We start from the raw sequence: 17,282 nt of genomic DNA on the forward strand, positions 1-17,282 counted from the left end.
ATCTTTAACATTTCCCTGCAGCAGGCCATAGTCCCATCATGTTTCAAGGCTGCCACCATCGTCCCTGTGCCAAAAAAACCTGCTCCATCCTGCTTCAATGACTACCGCCTCGTGGCGCTGACTCCCATCATCATGAAGTGCTTTGAGCGGCTTGTCATGACACACATCAGATCCGTTCTCCCCCCCACCGTTCACCACTTACAGTTTGCATACCAAGCCAAACGGTCCTCTGAGGATGCAATCTGCTCTGCCCTCCACTCAACCCTCACCCACCTGGAAAAAAGAGACTCGTATGTGAGATTGCTGTTTGTGGACTTCAGTTCTGAATTCAATACCATTATACCATAGCGACTCATCTGCAAATTCGACGAACTGGGTCTCAGTACCTACCACTACAACTGGCTACTGGATTTCCTCTGTTAGAGGCCTCAGGTGGTACGTGTCGGCGACAATATCTCAAGCAGCATCACGCTGAGCACGAGGGCCCCCAAGGCTGCGTGCTCAGTCCGCTGCTCTTCACCCTGGTGAGGCATGACTGCACTGCAACCTACAGCAACAACCGCATGCGGAAATTTGCTGACGAAACGACTCTGGTGGGTCTCATCACCAAGGGCGACAAGACTCAATACAGGTCGCCGGTCGGCCTTCTTGCCACGTGGTGCAGGAAAAACAACCTCCAGCTGAACGTCAGCAAGACCAAGGAGAGTGTTGTTGACTTCCGGAAGGGTCACACCCAACACCTGCCTCTGACCATCGGCGGTGCTGTGGTGGAGAGAGTGAGCAGCACCAGATTCCTGGGGGTGCACATCAGTGAAGACCTCTCCTGGACCACCAACACTGCCTCACTGGCGAAGAAAGCTCAGCACCGCCTGTACTTCCTGCCGAAATTCAGGCGAGCAAGTGCTCCTCCCGCCATCATGACCACATTCTACCGTGGCACCATTGAGAGCGTCCTCTCCAGTTGTATCGCTGTGTGGGGTGGTAGCTGCACTGAATACAATATGAAGGCCCTGCAGCGCATAGTGAACACAGGCGGTAGGATTATTGGTGCTTCACTCCCCTCCCTGAAGGACATTTACACCCCCCATCTCACCCGCAAGGCGACCACGATTGTGTGTGATGTGAACCACCCCGTTCACACTTATTTTGATCTGCTGCCCTCTGGGAAGAGGTACAGAAGCCTGCACTCCCGCACCACCAGACTCACCAACAGCTTCATACTCCAGGCTGTTAGGATCCTGAACTCTCTCCCCCCTCCCCCCTCGGCTGCATAACATCCTGACCTTTTGGGCGTGTTGGTTGCCTTGCACTACTCTCGTGCTATATTCTGACTGACTGCTGTATGCACACTTGCTCCATTTTTGCTCCTCTTATTTATTTTCTTTATTTATTTATTATTTATTCATCGCTCTTGTTTATTCATTGTATGTGCCTTCTTGTTTTTACTTTTTGTGTTGTTTTCTTGGATGTTTTGTAATATGTCTTGTCACCGTGGGATAGTGGGAAACGCAATTCCAATCTCTTTGCGTGTCTTGGCATGTGAAGAAATTGACAATAAAACTTTAAATGCCATGAGATGGCCCAAACCCAAATCTGAACCCCAACCCATTGAGGTCGTAATATGCTCTATTTGCAAGTGTGCCTGTTCAAAATCGGCCAATTTTTGTTCAGATTAAGTTGAAGATGGTGACTTGTGAACAGGCTTTGAGTCACAGTGTCAGCAGTGACCCTCATCCCTTACTCCCCTCTGTCCTGACCATTCATCACAAGGACGGAGGGACAGTGAAGAATGGCCCCTGTTGCTATTGTCTCACCCGGCCAGGCAGGGAAGCACCGCCGGCACCAGTTGGACTGTGCTTGCTGCCAAGTCTGCTTTCCCTGTGAATACTCGCAGGTGTTTGTTTGTCTGCGAGTGTTGGCGTTTATCTGCACTGCGGCCGTATCAACACGGCAACTGTTCTTTTCGCTAGCGTGTGATGTGGGACAGCCGGACACTGCCACATGGGCACCGGAAACTTGTCACCATGTTAAGTGCGTTTCACAAGTACGGATTTTTAACAACTTAAAGTGTCATCGACCCCACACATGACCAGGCGGAACATTTTGGAGCGCTTACTGCTCCTTTACTGTAGTTGGTGGTGTACTCCAATTGACCAACACAAAATACTACTTATAATTTCTGTCGGAGTACCAAGATTTCGGCCTGGTTGTCATTTTGTGTGGACTCTGCTTAAGTTGACCTTGCTGCTGCTGAGGGTGGGGGGGTGGATGGGTCTGGCAACACGCCCACCCGCATTCACTCGGTATAGTTTGTATGTTTACCAGATACCTGCCGAACCTGATAACGCCGTGAAGAGGCACTCAATTCGGTCACTCAACTCGTGCTCCAAATATGACTTTGAGTGTACCAGGCAGAATGGAAACATACACACACTGATTTTTTGGCACCTTTTTGTCTTGCAGTTGACACGGATCATTCTCAAAGCCAGATGTATCAAATAAATCCACTTTTTTGCTTTTATATTCATTTTATTGTGCACTTGGAGTCTCCAAGATTGAGTGTAATCTATCCCTCCGGATGTTGCAGAGATACTTTTATGATCTGTTTAGGGGCTATTTTTTACTCCATTCAGTTTTCTCCATTTTCTATGACCGTAATTTCCACACTATAAACTGCTACTTTTTGCTCAAGTTTTGAACCTTGCGGCTTGTCGTCTGGTGCGGCGTATCCATGGATTTTTTGTGATTTTTGTGATGACTTGATCACTTTTATACACTCGTAAAAAGGCTGTGGACCGCTGTTTTGCGGCACCGCTTTTCTGGGCGGAGGGATATGTGACACGGTCACTGGGGAGGAGTGGTGTGTTGATCGCATGTCCATCCACCAGGCAAATAGTGCCACATAATTCACACAAAGAAGAGACAGAACGAGATCAAGATGTAAAATCATATTTACACGAACAAAAACATATGTATACACTGAATTTTTTTTGTTTTATAGTGGTACACTAAATAAAAAAGCCAAAGGAATACGGCCATTGGTGCAGCATTTGTAGAAAAAAAAGAGCTCCTCTTCAGTCCACCTCTTGCGCGGTGCGTTGGCACCTTTATTTGCCACAGACACGTAAATGCTGTCATTACTTTTACACATACCGCAATTTTCGGACTTTAAGTCGCTCCGTAGTATAAGTCGCACCAGCCATAAAATGCACAATAAAGTGAAAAAAAAATATATATATATATATAAGTCGCACCGGAGTATAAGTCGCACTTTTGGGGCAAATTTATTTGTCAAAATCCAACACCAAAAACAGACATGAACCAGCAACAACAGGCTAAACGATACGGTATGCTAACGTGACATACACACAAACGAGGAGCTGAGAACGGGCCTGACGTAACATTCAGAGTTATTCAAGTAAGTATTACATAAATAACACGTTTATCAAACCATCTGTGTCACTCCAATTCATTAAATCCATCGATCGTGCTTTATGTAAACAATGCCGCGTATGCGCCGCATATGCTGACGTCGGACCCGTTGTAAGTTGCATTTCTAATTATTCCACAGACCCATATAACGATATATAAAGTATATTTCAAATATACATTCAAATATTATAGAGGTGAAAGAGAGCTCCCGTCGAGAAGGACCGGGCGTGCGTAGAAGCCATAATAGTTTTTCAAACCTTCTGTATCACTCCAAATCATTAAATCCTTCAAACTCTTTGTCCTCCGTGTCACTTAAAAACAAAGCCGCTAATGATGCCGGTAGTACGTGGGGCCCTTCGTCATCTTCGTCTTCCCGTGATCGAATCCTTTGCCCTTGATGTAAACAACCGCCGCGCGGGTGACGTCACTTGCAGTTCAAATGACAGTAATCCCTTGATACATCGCGGTTTCACTACATCGCAGATTTTTTAATTTCGAAAATTTGTGAAAAAAATCACATATAAGTCGCTCCTGAGTATAAGTCGCCCCCCCCCAAAACTATGACGAAAACCGCAATTTATAGTCCAAAAATTACGGTACATACAGTCGTTTAAATTTGTCTCTTCATTTTGCTGGAGGAAACCCAGCATCAGGTTTCTGGGTATTGTCTGCATGAGATTGAACGAATTTCACAGAAGGTCCATTGGGGCCTGGTTAGAAAGAGACAGTGTGCTTGACTACACTTTAACCAAAGGAATGTGAATGAAGAAGAAGGTGAGGAAGTCATGAGCGCACTTAGATGTTGTGCAGGGATGGCAGCAGTGTGCGTGAAGATGTAAGCTTCCTGTCAATGCGTCCATGTTTCTGTCTGTGTGATGGAAAACAAACTTTTTTCCTGTCATGAAAACAGCAGAGCAGGAGATTCACTGGTGGTGGTCCCTGCGGACATGTGAGCAGCTGTTGTGGTGTGTGTACGTTTTGTGTCTGTGCTGGCTTTATACATACAGTAACTGGCGCCCTGAGATACAACAGTCCTTTTTCAAATTATCTTTCTTTGTTGAAATGAATAGAAATGCCCTTAATCCATTGCTACTTTTTCCCCCTGCTTTGTGAGCATAAAAGGGAGTGGTAAGCAGTTACACAGGAACCAGGCAAAAGCTATATACACACTTTGATAAAATAACCTGCATGTTGCTTCTCCGCAGCCTCCATCTGCTCATGTGGTAACATGGCATCTGTCTGCCTCATAATCCCAATCTTATCTCAATTTATCCTCAAAGTGTTGCATAATTGAGTTGATGAGCGTGTTTGTGCGGTAACCCGAGCTCCTCTTTTTCACCGTCATCTTGTCCTTCTTCTGCGCTTCCAGCCAAGAGGCGAGGAGTGAAAAGAAGCCCGACAACAACTGCGGCTTCCCGCTGCGGTTCTGGCAAGCCTCGCACTGGGGCGCTGCCAATAGGCGGCTCATGAAAAGACGAGAGCAGTGGCCAGGAGATGGAGGAGCGGCCTGGACGCAAATGACCCGCTTGGCCCTGGCAGCGGCCTCAGCGCCAGTTGTCGCCTTAATCCGCCCGGCGCAATAACCTCATCGCAGCCAACCGGCCTCCGTGGCTGGGGTGACCTCACCGACTCGAACAGCGGACACAAACATGCCCAGGCAAGTGTCGCTAACATGGGAAATAGCATTTTGACATGCAATACCTTGTTCTTCTTTAGGCACTCCTGTTAGGCAGCGGTCTAACTAACTCTTTCTTGGAGATTCTCTTAAATGTGACAGCAATACTGAATTCCACTGATCTTTCTGTGTTCTTTGGTGTCTCATGTGGACTGAAGATGGTGTCAAAATTGATCCTTTAAAAACATTTGCCATGAAAATGCATTGCGCAAGGTCCTGTTCATCACCCAACATTTATGTACGTGAAAACCAAAATGAATGAGCAATTACTAATTGCATGTGTCACATAAACAGCCCAATCATGTGCAGATACTTTATTTAACAAAGCTCCATATTGTACATAACATCAGACCCTAAAGAGATGATAAACACAGATGTACAGAATGTAAGTGAACGTACAGAAGAACCACGCGCACGTGCACACACGAACGTACGTGCACGCACACACACGCTAAGTGAAAATTAATAGACACGTGCTCTTGTTGGCACTTCCTCCCATCACACGCACGACGCCCCCACTCCTTCATTCCAGCTGTCACAACTGCAATTACTCTACAAATACACAACACACAAACACACACGTTCACACTCACTCACCACCCACATACCACACGCACTCTTTCAAACTCACACTGCACTTTTTGCGCTCACACCTTGTGTGTGTGTGTTTGTTGTCATAATTTAATTTAAAAAATCTAATCATACACAATGCAACACTCATAATACTTAAAATACTTTAAAATATGTTTTACAACATTTTATTCTAACACACACACACAGCTGAACGAGCATGTGAAGGCCAATTGATCAACAGTTGGCGAGACTGGGTTGGTTTGAGCGAGTGGTCAGACGGCTGCACGCCATCACAGTCAATGGTTTTGGGCACCTGACCATGTGTAAACTGACACATGTTGATGGGTGGAGGCCTACACACTGATGACCACGCGTACATTAAACACCTTCTTCAACAAATGGTTTTCAAAAATCAGACCTTTTTTTTTTTTTTTTTACATTGTGTTTGCCTCATAGCAGAAGTGCCAAAGAGATTGTGTGTGGCCTTTCATTTGAAAGAGCAAACAAAAGACCAAAATAATGTTCATCTGAAATGAGCTGTCAGCATCGTTCATCCATACAAGATGGTAAGGGAGCCCGAGGTTGGTCCGTTCCGTATTACCTTTTAAACCTTCAGCTGTTGCCGCGGTGACAGCTGCTCGGGCGGGTAGAACCAATCTCAGCTGTCAGTCGGAATGCACTGCAGAGGCTACTGGATGATTTGGAGGGAAGCCGGGAAGGATATAGTTCCCGCCAGTCACCTTCTCCTCCAGCAAATTGTCCAACTTTTGGGCTTGTTCGAGCAAGCAGCAAATTTCTGAGACCATGCCAGAGCCGCACAGTCCTCTGAGACCACTTGGAAGCGTCTTTAAAGCAAGATGACTGACACTCAAGCAAATGATTTTTGACGTTTCAGCAAACCTCCTTGTGGGTTACCGTTTCTACGCGGCCTGACGCGTTCACGCTCAAATTCACACCAACTCTGGGCGGGAAACTGAAGCCACACTGCCTGCACCAAAGTCACGCAAGTGGAGCACTGTGCCGGCCCGTCAGTGGCTCTTCATACAATTAGGATTAGTGTTATTATGTTTACTTAAAAGACAGCTATTCTATTTTTTGCAACATGGTTAACCAATAAAAATATGGTAAGGTGAAGAACTGCAAGCACCTGGTCCAAAAACTGGTCAAAAAAATATTAAGATGATAAAATAATGGTTTAAAAAGAGATTAACTGTAAAACTACAACGTAAAACTACAACGTGGTCTACATGGTCTGATAAAAAAAAATAAAAAAACATGCTAAAGGAGATGGTTAAGAAAAAAAATGCCTAAAAATACACCTAAAAACACATGGTTAATGCATTTATATAAAAAAAAACATGTTAAAATGGGGGTGATTATTGGTTAAAAGAATAAAAACAGTAAACGCGAACGAAAAAATGGTTGAGCAAATATATAAAATAAGTGAGTTAGGCAAAAAGATATGGGTAAACTGGTTTAAAAAAAACACCTATCAAGGTGTCGCCCTCTGGTGGAATTGCATTGAAATCACTCACATGTCTTTTACGAGTGGATAAATAGCGTCCTCTATCGCGGTATTGCAGTGGTGGGCTCACTTGTATTCAGTGGTGTCAAATGTTTTCCAAGTTTCCCTCATTAAACACACCTGATTCAAATGACCAATTCATCCTCACATTCTGCAGGAGCCTGATCAATTGAATCTTGGAAAACATCTAGGGATTCGGCCCCCGAGAACTGGAGTTTCGACACCCCTGCACGATTAGCTGCTGCCTAAATTGACACTGACACAGATTATGCCCGCCCCTTCAGGTGTGCGGCTCCACACAGGTGGAACCCATTCTCTAAATGAGCAGCACCAACTCCACTGCTTTCCAAACAAACATGAAATGTAACCTTCAACTCAAGCTAGCATGTCAAGATTTCCAGTTTAATCCAAAAATTGACAGTTACTGAACACATTTTTTTAAACTTTACCAAGCATGTATTCTTAAACACTACATTCAAAACATGGCATTTACTTGCCTACGGGTGGGAGTCGCCATTTTTGCTCTCTAGAATATGGCGGCCAGGCACAGCCCAAAAAGGAAACGTGGGTCCCCCTTTCCATGGGCTCACCACCAGTGTGTGTGTGTGGGGGTCAAAGGGGTCGGGTGTATTGTGAGCTGGGCGGCGGCCAAAGGCAGGGACCTTGGCGGTCCAATCCTCGGCTGCAGAAGCTGGCTCTTGGGACACGGAATGTCACCTCTTTGGCTGGAAAGGAGCCCGAGCTGGTGTGCGAGGCAGAAAAGTTCCGGCTAGACATAGTCGGACTTGCCTCCACACACAGTTTGGGTTCAGGTACAAGCCCTCTCGAGAGGGGCTGGACTCTCTTCCACTCTGGAGTTGCCCTCGGTGAGAGGCGTCGACCAGGTGTGGGTATACTTATTCCCCCCCAGCTGTGCGTCTGCACATTGGGGTTCACCCCGGCGAACGAGAGGGTAGCCTCCCTCCGCCTTCGGGTCGGTGGACGGGTCCTGACTGCTGTTGTGTCTATGCACCAAACAGCAGCTCAGAGTACCCACCCTTCTTGGAGTCCCTGAAAGAAATGCTGGAGGGCGCCCCTTCTGAAGATTGTTCTACTGGGTGACGTCAATGCTCACCTGGGGAATGACAATGAGACCTGGAAGGGCGTGATTGGGAGGAACGGCCCCCCCGATCTGAACCCGAGCGGTGTTCTATTATTGGAATTCTGTGCTCGACACGGATTGTCAATAATGAACACCATGTTCAAGCATAAGGGTGTCCATGTGTGTACTTGGCACCAAGACATCCTAGGCCGCAATTCAATGATCGACTTTGTAGGATTTGCAGCCACATGTTTTGGACACGGGTGAAGAGAGGGGCGGAGCTGTCAACTGATCACCACCTGGTGGTGGGTTGGCTCCGATGGTGGGGAAGATGCCGGTCTGACCTGGCAGGCCCAAACGTCCTGTGAGGGTCTGCTGGGAACGTCTGGCAGAATCCCCTGTCAGGAAGAGCTTCAACACCCACCTCTGGCAGAGCGTTTCCCACGTCCCGGAGGAGGCGGGGGACATTGAGTCCAAGTGGAGCATGTTCTGTGCCTCCATTGTTGAGGCAGCCGACCGGAGCTGTAGCCGTAAGGTCGTTGGTGGCTGTCGTGGCGGCAATCCCCGAACCCGCTGGTGGACACCGGCGGTAAAGGAGGCCGTCAAGCTGAAGAAGGAGTCCTATTGGGCCTGCAGGACTCCAGAAGCAGCTGACAGGTACCGGATGGCCAAGTGGAACGCGGCTTCAGCGGTTGCTGAGGCAAAAACTCGAGCGTGGGAGGAGTTTGGCGACACCATGGAGAATGAACGGCTTTGAGGAAATTCTGGTCCACCATCCGGCGTCTCAGGAGGGGGAAGCAGTGCACAGTCAACACTGTTTACAGTGGAGATGGCGTGCTGCTGACCTCGACTCGGGACGTCATGAGTCGGTAGGGAGAATACTTCTAAGACCTCCTCAATTTCACCGACACGCCTTCCATTGTAGAAGCAGGGCCTGGAGACTCTGAGGCGGACTCTCCAATCTCTGAGGTTGAAGTCACTGAGGTAGTTAAAAACTCCTCGGTGGCAGGGCCCCGGGGGTGGATGAGATCCGCCCGGAGTTCTTAAAGGCTCTGGATGTTGTGGGGCTGTCATGGCTGACACGCCTCGACAGCATTGCGTGGACATCGGGGACGGTGCCTCTGGATTGGCAGACTGGGGTGGTGGTTCACCTCTTGAAGAAGTGGGACCAGAGGGTGTGTTCCAATTACAGGGGAATCACACTCCTCAGCCTCCCTGGTAAGATCTATTCAGGGGTGCTGGAGAGGAGAATCCGTCAGGAGGTCGAACCTCGGATTCTGGAGGAGCAGTGTGGCTTTCGTCCTGGCCGTGGAACAGTGGACCAGCTCTACACCCTCAGCAGGATCCTCGGCGGTGATGGGAGTTCGCCCAACCAGTCCACATGTGTTTTGTGGACTTGGAGAAGGCGTTCGACCGTGTGACTCGGGAGGTTCTGTGGAGGGTGCTTCAGGAGTACGGGGTGCCGAGCCAACTGATAAGGGCGGTTCGGTACTAGAGATGCACCGATCCGATATCTGGATCGGATATCGGCCCCGATATCAACAAAATAGATGGATCGGGTATCGGAAAATGCAGCCGATCTGTGGGACGATCCTTTTCTTAATCTATTGGGACGCGGGCTACGTCATACGTCAGCAGCACGCGTGCCGCATGCCACGAGTTTTCTAAACAAACGCAAACATGGAGCGAACGAAAGAGTCAGCTGTGTGGAGGTACTTTAAACTGAACACGCCAACTACCTCGACGGCAGTTTGTAATGTCTGCAAAGCTAATGTTGCCAGGGGTGGTGGTAGTACTGCCAGTTATAGTACTACCAATTTAATTAAGCATCTCCAGAAACACCACGCAACGAAGCACCAGGAGTTCCAGCAGTTGAGCAGATCAAAGAGAGCGGGAGGTGGACCTACACAGCAGTTAACGCACCTAATGTTTACATGTTTACTATTTCTTTTAATATTTGGTTACTGTGTGCTTGATCACCCTTTCTATATTTGCCCAGTGCAGTTTCAGCTGCAACATTTGTATTTTTTTAAAGAAGTTTGTATCCTAATTTACTTGAATTTAAATGCTGATACACTTTATTGCTGCTGTTGCACAACTTTTGTTACAAATAAATAGTTCATTGCATTAATCTGCTTTATCTTGTTACATTTTGTTTTAGGAAAGAACTGTGTAGTCATGCCTGATGCCATTGCCTTTAGTCTTTTCTGTTCCACATGTAGAGGTATGTAGCTTGTTAAGTCAACCATAATATCGGATCGGTATCGGGTATCGACCGATACGCATAGCCACGGCATCGGTATCGAAACTGAAAAAGTCGGATCGGTGCATCTCTATTCGGTACCTGTATCACCAATGCCAGAGTTTGGTCCGCATTTCCGTCAGTAAGTCGGATTCGTTCCCAGAGAGGGTTGGACTCCGCCAAGGCTGCCCTTTGTCACCGATTCTGTTCATAATTTTTATGGACAGAATTTCTAGGCGCAACCGAGGCGTTGCGGGGGTACGGTTTGGGGACCTCAGCATCGCGTCTCTGCTTTTTGCCGATGACGTGGTGGTGTTGGCTTCTTCAGGACATGTTCTCCAGCTCTTACTAGAGCGGTTCACAGCCGAGTGTGAAGCGGTCGGGATGAGGGTCAGCACCTCCAAATCCGAGTCCATGGTCCTCGGTCGGAAAAGGGTGGAATGCCCTCTCCGCATCGGGGATGAGATCCTGCCCCAAGTGGAGGAGTTCAAGTATCTTGGGGTCTCGTGCACGAGTGAGGGCAGGATGGAGCGCGAGATCGACAGGCGGATTGGTGCAGCGTCGGCAGCAATGTGGACTCTGTACCGGTCCGTCGTGGTAAAGAGAGAGCTGAGCCAAAAGGCAAAGCTCTCAATTTACCGGTCGATCTACGCTCCTACCTCACCTATGGTCACGAGTTATGGGTCGTGACCGAAAGAACAAGATCCCAGATACAAGCGGCCAAAACAAGTTTCCTCCGCAGGGTGTCCGGGCTCTCCCTAGGACATAAGGTGAGAAGCTCTGTCATCCGGGAGAGACTCGGAGTAGAGCCGCTGCTCTTCCATGTTGAGAGTAGCCAAATGAGGTGGCTCGGGCATCTCATCAGGATACCCTCCTGGACGCCTCCCGTGGACGACCCAGGACGCGCTGGAGAGACTATGTCTCTCGGCTGGCCTGGGAACCCCTTGGGATCCCCCGGGATGAGCTGGATGGTGGCTGGGGAGAGGGATGTCTGGGAGTCCTTCCTAAAGCTGCTGCGCCCACCCTGGATAAGCGGAAGAAAATGGATGGATGGATGGATGGATGGATGGATGGATAGAATATGGCGTTAGGGTTAGAGAAGCCTAACTGGAAACAATAACATTGTTTTATGTTCCTCCCGGCATCAAGCAGTCATATCCAAATGGAAAGTGAGCAAAGAGAAAAGACCTCATGCATAATCCGCCGCCACGTTGAAGTTGCCGAATGGGAAAGGGCATGACGTCCTCTCGCTGGCAGGTAAAATGGCTCCATCCTCCAGTTTGTTGTCGAGATCCTAATTGTCAAGTTGGTGCTTAAAACGGGCCTCCACTGCAGAAAGAAAGGGGGAGGGAGGTGTCACAAACACAAATATAACATGCAAATAACATGCTTCAATGTAATGCTAACAAAATGTGCACACTCCAAAGAGCAGCTTTGCGCATGTTTGGATTGCTCAGCAGGCAAGCAGGAATGAGCAGAGATGCTTTTCCCACTGGTGGCTCGTGCTTATCACGCCGCTGAGCCTGCACCTATCGGATGCCGGATATGACGCCTCCTCCGAGATGCACGCTTTTCAACTTGAAGTCCATGTGGGTGTATAATCTTTTCAAATGGATGACTATAGTTAAGCAGGAGGCCACCCGGCTGGAGATGGAACATACCGGCATACTCTTGAGGGGACATTGGGCGGCTGATGAATGTGTGAAACGCCGATATCCAGCCTGTCCGCTCCTTCTCGCTCTCACACGCAAAAAGGAAGGTCCTGTCTGGCGTGGCCACGGTGATCCCGTACTGCCAGCGGGAGCTGCGAATACCCGGCGGGAGGCCTGGCAGGACGTCGTAGCCGTTTTCCTGACTGCCGATGAAGACCTGGCCTCGCGCATAGGCGTCCTTGCAAAGCAGGCAGTCGCGTCAACCCACAGGACATGAGGTGGTGCCGGCGGACCCACCAGGGGATCTTTGAAGTACATGAGTCTCCTCTCATCCATGCAGAACCATCTCTTCTTAAAGCCCTCTGTGTGCTGCACATGCGAGAACCACGATGAGGTGTCATTTTACTGCGTATGGGTGAGAACGACCGAGTTCACCTTGGGACCAGTCTTCTCCATAAAGCCCTGTTTCACATAGTCCCTGGTTAACTTGGGCAGCAGCTGGAAGAAAAGAACAAGAACAAGAGTTGATTGCTGTCATTAGTCGATCGCCGACGAGTAGCCGTTGTGAGACTTGCGTCAGCCACAGGAGCTCCGGGGAAGACCACCCGCAGGTAGCTCAATCTGGCTGCTCGGATGGCGTTGAACCAGTCCACCATTTCCTTTGGAGAACGACACTTTGCTCACCAAGACGCTCAAAGCGCAAAATCACAAGCGCCGGATCGAGAGCCAGAGCCACTGTGGCCTGGCCGCGTGAAATTCATGTCAATCGTAAGCAGACTTTGCAAAAGCCTCGCGAGCTTCCGCTGTTGGCCTGAAAAACACTCTTTGGCAATTTCCAGGTGTCTGTGTTGTCGAGATGTCGGCTGATTGCTGCACGGCAGTCGTCGAGGTGAAATTTGGCAGGCAGCCCTAATTGTGAGCGACCAGTCTGCCGTTTTGATTGCAAGTGTCCGTTTGGGAGAGGTCCTTGGGAGCAAACTAGTGCAAGTCGTTTTCTTCGATTGTTATCAGATTGGAATGACGTATTGTAGTTCAGACAGACAATGGGCAGGAAATCACGCCAAGTTTGGCTGTAGAGCACAAACCTCCTCAGAATGGGTGCGCGATCAACGTTATCCGTAGGCGCCAATCTCGGAAAATGTGCGCAGCCGCATGAAGCGGTATTGAATTGCGCATAGCTAGTGGCGCACCTTGCCATTCTCGTGGTAGACAAAGAGATTGCGAGTGTTCTCATCCTTCAGGTAGCTTATCTGAAGACCATGGGCTGTGCCAATTTTAGCGGGTTGGAAGGTGGCGTTCACTGTAGAGATGCTCATGATCGTTTTGGGCTCTCTCCCCTGTACAATACACAAAGAAATTGCTGCATTTGTCCAACATTTGTCCATTGTTATTTATACCCTGGCCAATCTTTTATTGCTTGGAGCTTGGATACAAGAGCTGTATAAAACAATAACAAAACATGTCATTTGGCCCAGTTTTGATGGGCACAGTCAGATTTGTTCATAAAACATGTCTACTGCTGCAGTTCCGCTTTCTATCATGGAGAAATGCATTTGCAGTATTTGTCTCTTCTACAAGAAGCTCACACAACAATCTTCATCACTCACATCCTGCTTGTTGAAATACTTGAGGACCCCCTCGTGTTCGCACAGGACAAATTTTCGGCTGAGGTACTGTCCGTTGTCTCTGCCTCGTTTCCATAGAAACCCCTCCCGGTAGCCTAGCACAAAATGACACCGCAGTGTGGGATTATATTCCGGGCGCCGCGACAACAGCTGCAAACATCCCGACACATAAATACAGTTGGTCAGATACCATGTGGCCACCGTACTGCAAGTAACAATAGTATTTTTGTGTGCGCAGGCGGCATCTTCACATGGAGCGTTAGCACACTCCGCCTTGCTTTTAAGAGGTGAAAATATCCCAAAGACGCCTTGTTTTTCTTTTGTGGCAAAAACTGGGCTTTGTCTCAGTGCGTGCGTGCTCACTGAAATCGACTGGACCCATCGTATTTGTTTCCAACGCTCCAAGTGTGTGCTAACCAGAAATTGCACTGGAGGAAGATGTGGCTTATCGTTGCATAACACAGGCCCCGACACCACAGAGACAAAAGCGACAGCGTCATCTTCTTCCTTTCGAGCGTGCTGCAAGTCTGAAATGGATGATAATGCGCTTCCTTCCCCTGCAAAAAGTATACAAGGGAAGTGTGGCGTGTCGGATTAGCCATTGGGATTGGTCATTCATAACACGCAGAGTCACGTTCAAACGGCGCTCCATTCTTCCTGGCAGCCGCATTGCTGAACAGCAGAATGAGAGAAGGCGCTACTGACGGAGGATGCCCGCGCTGAGCTAGAGTGCACCAATCAGATCTACATGCTCCACTTGGATCAGTTTGGTTAGCCTCATACTAGCAAACAAGGCAAAAAGCCGCAAGAGGCTAACAAATAGCATTCGCCTCACCCGGTTCAAACGCAAACTGTGGATCGACACAAACACCAATTCGATTCATGTCCCGTGGACAGATGACTTGAGACTTTAAGTGTCGTTGACAATGAACACAAACTCAAAGGAGGAAGTAGTTTACTTTCGTTGTGCTTCAACCGAAAGATTTGCATCTCCCTGACATTCTCTGGTGCACGTAGATTAAAAAAAGAAGAAGAGAAAGTACACATCTTTAAAGAAAGGGGCGCTTGAGGAGAGTGACACATGGCTGGCCTACAGCATACAGGCATGATCTCTTACCTGCTGAGTAGGACTCCTGCCTCCCCCCTGGCATGAACTCCTTCCTCTCGTACTTGGCGCGGATCCACTGCTCCCGTAAAAGCCTGCCGGGCCAGACGACAATTGTTAGGTTTCATTGTTAATTCCAAACCTTCACTTTGTTCTACTTGTAAGATACGAGTAACCCGACTTGTTAGTTTTCCAAAACGCCTACGGACTAAAGTTTGGCATGTCACTCACGCACAGTCTTTGTGAGTGGGCCGAAAGTAGAACGCGGGGACCGTCTGCTCGTACGTAGCCCTGGCCGCGTGGTTGCCCACTGACTCCATCAACTGCATGAGGGAAGGAAGAGAGAAATGTCATGTTTGGCGGCAATGTGCGTGCACGCTGCTCCGGCATGCGTGCTTTTTATTCTTTGCTTGTCTCTTCACTGGAAAAAAAAAAAGTGTTCACCTCCAACTGTGCCGTGGTCCACGGGTCCAGCAGGAGAGACTTCACCTTGCTGATGTGTGCGATGTTTCTGTGAAGGCCTGAGCAGCTGTGGCACACAAACACGCCTAGAGTGTACGATGCCCATTCTGGAGCTACAACACACGAGCACGCACGCACGCACGCACGCACGCACGCACGCACGCACGCACGCGCACACGCACACGCACACGCACACGCACACACACACACACACACACACACACACACACACACACACACACACACACACACACGAAATATTTTGACTTCTAGTCCAGGGTATTCTGGCAAAATCTCTTATGAACAGTCACTCTTTGAAGGGCCCCTGTAAAGTGCCAAAAAGTAGCCCGAAATTGCCACTCGTGAAAATGGGGCTCTTAGTCGTAGAACAGTGCCCTCCATAATTATTGGCTTCAAATGAATTCCAGTTGAACTACAAAAACGTACTCTCGCACACAAAATTGTAGAAAGGATTGAACAGATACAGAAGATACAGATATACAAGATCTCCTCTTCTATCATCGTCAGCGCCCTATTTAATACAAACCCAATATTCAACCACGTAACTACTTTTACGACTTTTGTCAATCCCGGACCTGCTTTACCTCCCTAGTCACAGCCTGTCGCCTTGCCTACGCTCCAAACACAAATTGGTAATCATCTCCACTGATAAACATTTGTTTGTTATGCATTTGGGTCCTCACAGAACCCGGATAAGCTTCTAGAGGGGTACAACATGTTATTGTTGCTTATGTGTTTATGTGAGACAAAAGCACGTCACGGTATGTATGTGTATTTATCAGAATAACTAATCTATCAATAAAGAAAACCCCCCTTGCTTTCTTCCACTGCGAGCGAGTATCTACCTGTCGCTCCGCAATCCGCACAGTGACTATTTCCTGGTTTGTCCAGAAGTTCCATCAGCCTCTTTCTGCTGTTTTCTCGCTCTGAAAACATCTTCAAGGCGACTCTCCTCGCCGGGTTACAATGTTCAACTCCCGTACGACCAGAAGACGCCGCCGTACGCACAGGCTGCACGGAGGTAGGGAAAATCGACGGAAGCTGACGAGAGCCCCCTCGCGGCATTAGCGTGTATTGCATGCATTGCAATTGGACCCGGGGCCCTTAGTTTACGAGTTTCCAAATGCTTATTTAAATCGCAAGGCAGTTGTAAATACTTTTGTGAAAACTAAAAAAATACTTAAATGTATTTGAAATGTAAACTGTAACTGAGCAGCAGTTAGCGTTTCAGCAATCTGGTTGTTTCATGGGAATAACTGACAGTGGTGTAAATTCACATTACTTTTTGGGATGAGAGTAGCAGATGTAAAATGTTGTACATGTATTCCAAATAGAAGTCTTAACGGGACAGTTTTCTTCTTGCGGTAAAGCCAAACTTGCATCTAACCTAGTAACGGCATAGTTGGCACATCTGTCTCAGAGCTGTGAGATTGAAGGGTCAAAACTGGTCAAGACACTGTCGAAAATAGCTTAATTTAATCCTACTGCTTGGAGGAGGTTACAAACGTGTAGAAATCCAGCCATCCATTTTCTGATCCGCTTTGCCCCTACGGGCGTGCTGGAGCCTATCCCAGCCGTCATCGGGCAGTAGGCAGGGGACACCCTGAACCGGTTGCCAGCCAATCGCAGGGCACACAGAAACAAACAACCATCTGCACTCGCGCTCATACCTAGGGACAATTTAGAGTCTCCAATCAGCCTACCAAGCATGTTTTGGGGATGTGGGAGGAACCAGAGTCCCCGGAGAAAACCCACACAGGGAGAACATGCAAACTCCACACAGGGAGGGCCGGAGGTGGACTCAAAACCGCACCCTCCTGTGAGGCGGACGTGCTACCCAGTGCGCCACCGAGCCGCCCCGTGTAGAAATCATAAAACCAAATAACCAC

General features: G+C 48.4%; 1 protein-coding gene across 9 annotated transcripts; it reads right to left on the minus strand.

Moving 5' to 3' along the window:
- Nucleotides 1–7,593: 7,593 nt before the first annotated feature.
- On the minus strand, nucleotides 7,594–16,387 carry LOC147044738 (arf-GAP with dual PH domain-containing protein 1-like). Of its 9 annotated transcripts, XR_015068547.1 has the most exons (11): nucleotides 16,239–16,381; nucleotides 15,355–15,485; nucleotides 15,142–15,233; nucleotides 14,923–15,005; nucleotides 13,788–13,900; nucleotides 13,371–13,517; nucleotides 12,616–12,678; nucleotides 12,478–12,549; nucleotides 12,190–12,418; nucleotides 11,717–11,857; nucleotides 11,412–11,552 (listed from the first exon to the last, which is right to left on the minus strand). XR_015068547.1 is itself a non-coding variant. In XM_085934520.1 (10 exons), exons 2-10 carry the CDS (start codon nucleotides 15,476–15,478, stop codon nucleotides 11,199–11,201), a joined length of 1,473 nt encoding a protein of 490 aa, XP_085790646.1. In that variant the 5' UTR covers nucleotides 15,479–15,485; nucleotides 16,239–16,387; the 3' UTR covers nucleotides 7,594–11,198. The 9 variants fall into 9 exon arrangements, 6 of the variants coding, with proteins under 6 accessions (XP_085790646.1, XP_085790645.1, XP_085790647.1 ...); XM_085934520.1 differs by having other exon boundaries at nucleotides 7,594–11,552; nucleotides 12,190–12,549; nucleotides 15,146–15,233; nucleotides 16,239–16,387; XM_085934519.1 differs by having other exon boundaries at nucleotides 7,594–11,552; nucleotides 12,190–12,549.
- Between the last annotated feature and the right edge of the window lie 895 nt (nucleotides 16,388–17,282).

Source organism: Syngnathus leptorhynchus, chromosome 16 (assembly GCF_054491065.1).
Source record: "Syngnathus leptorhynchus isolate UIUO chromosome 16, UIUO_Slep, whole genome shotgun sequence".
Taxonomy (NCBI): Eukaryota; Metazoa; Chordata; class Actinopteri; order Syngnathiformes; family Syngnathidae; genus Syngnathus; species Syngnathus leptorhynchus.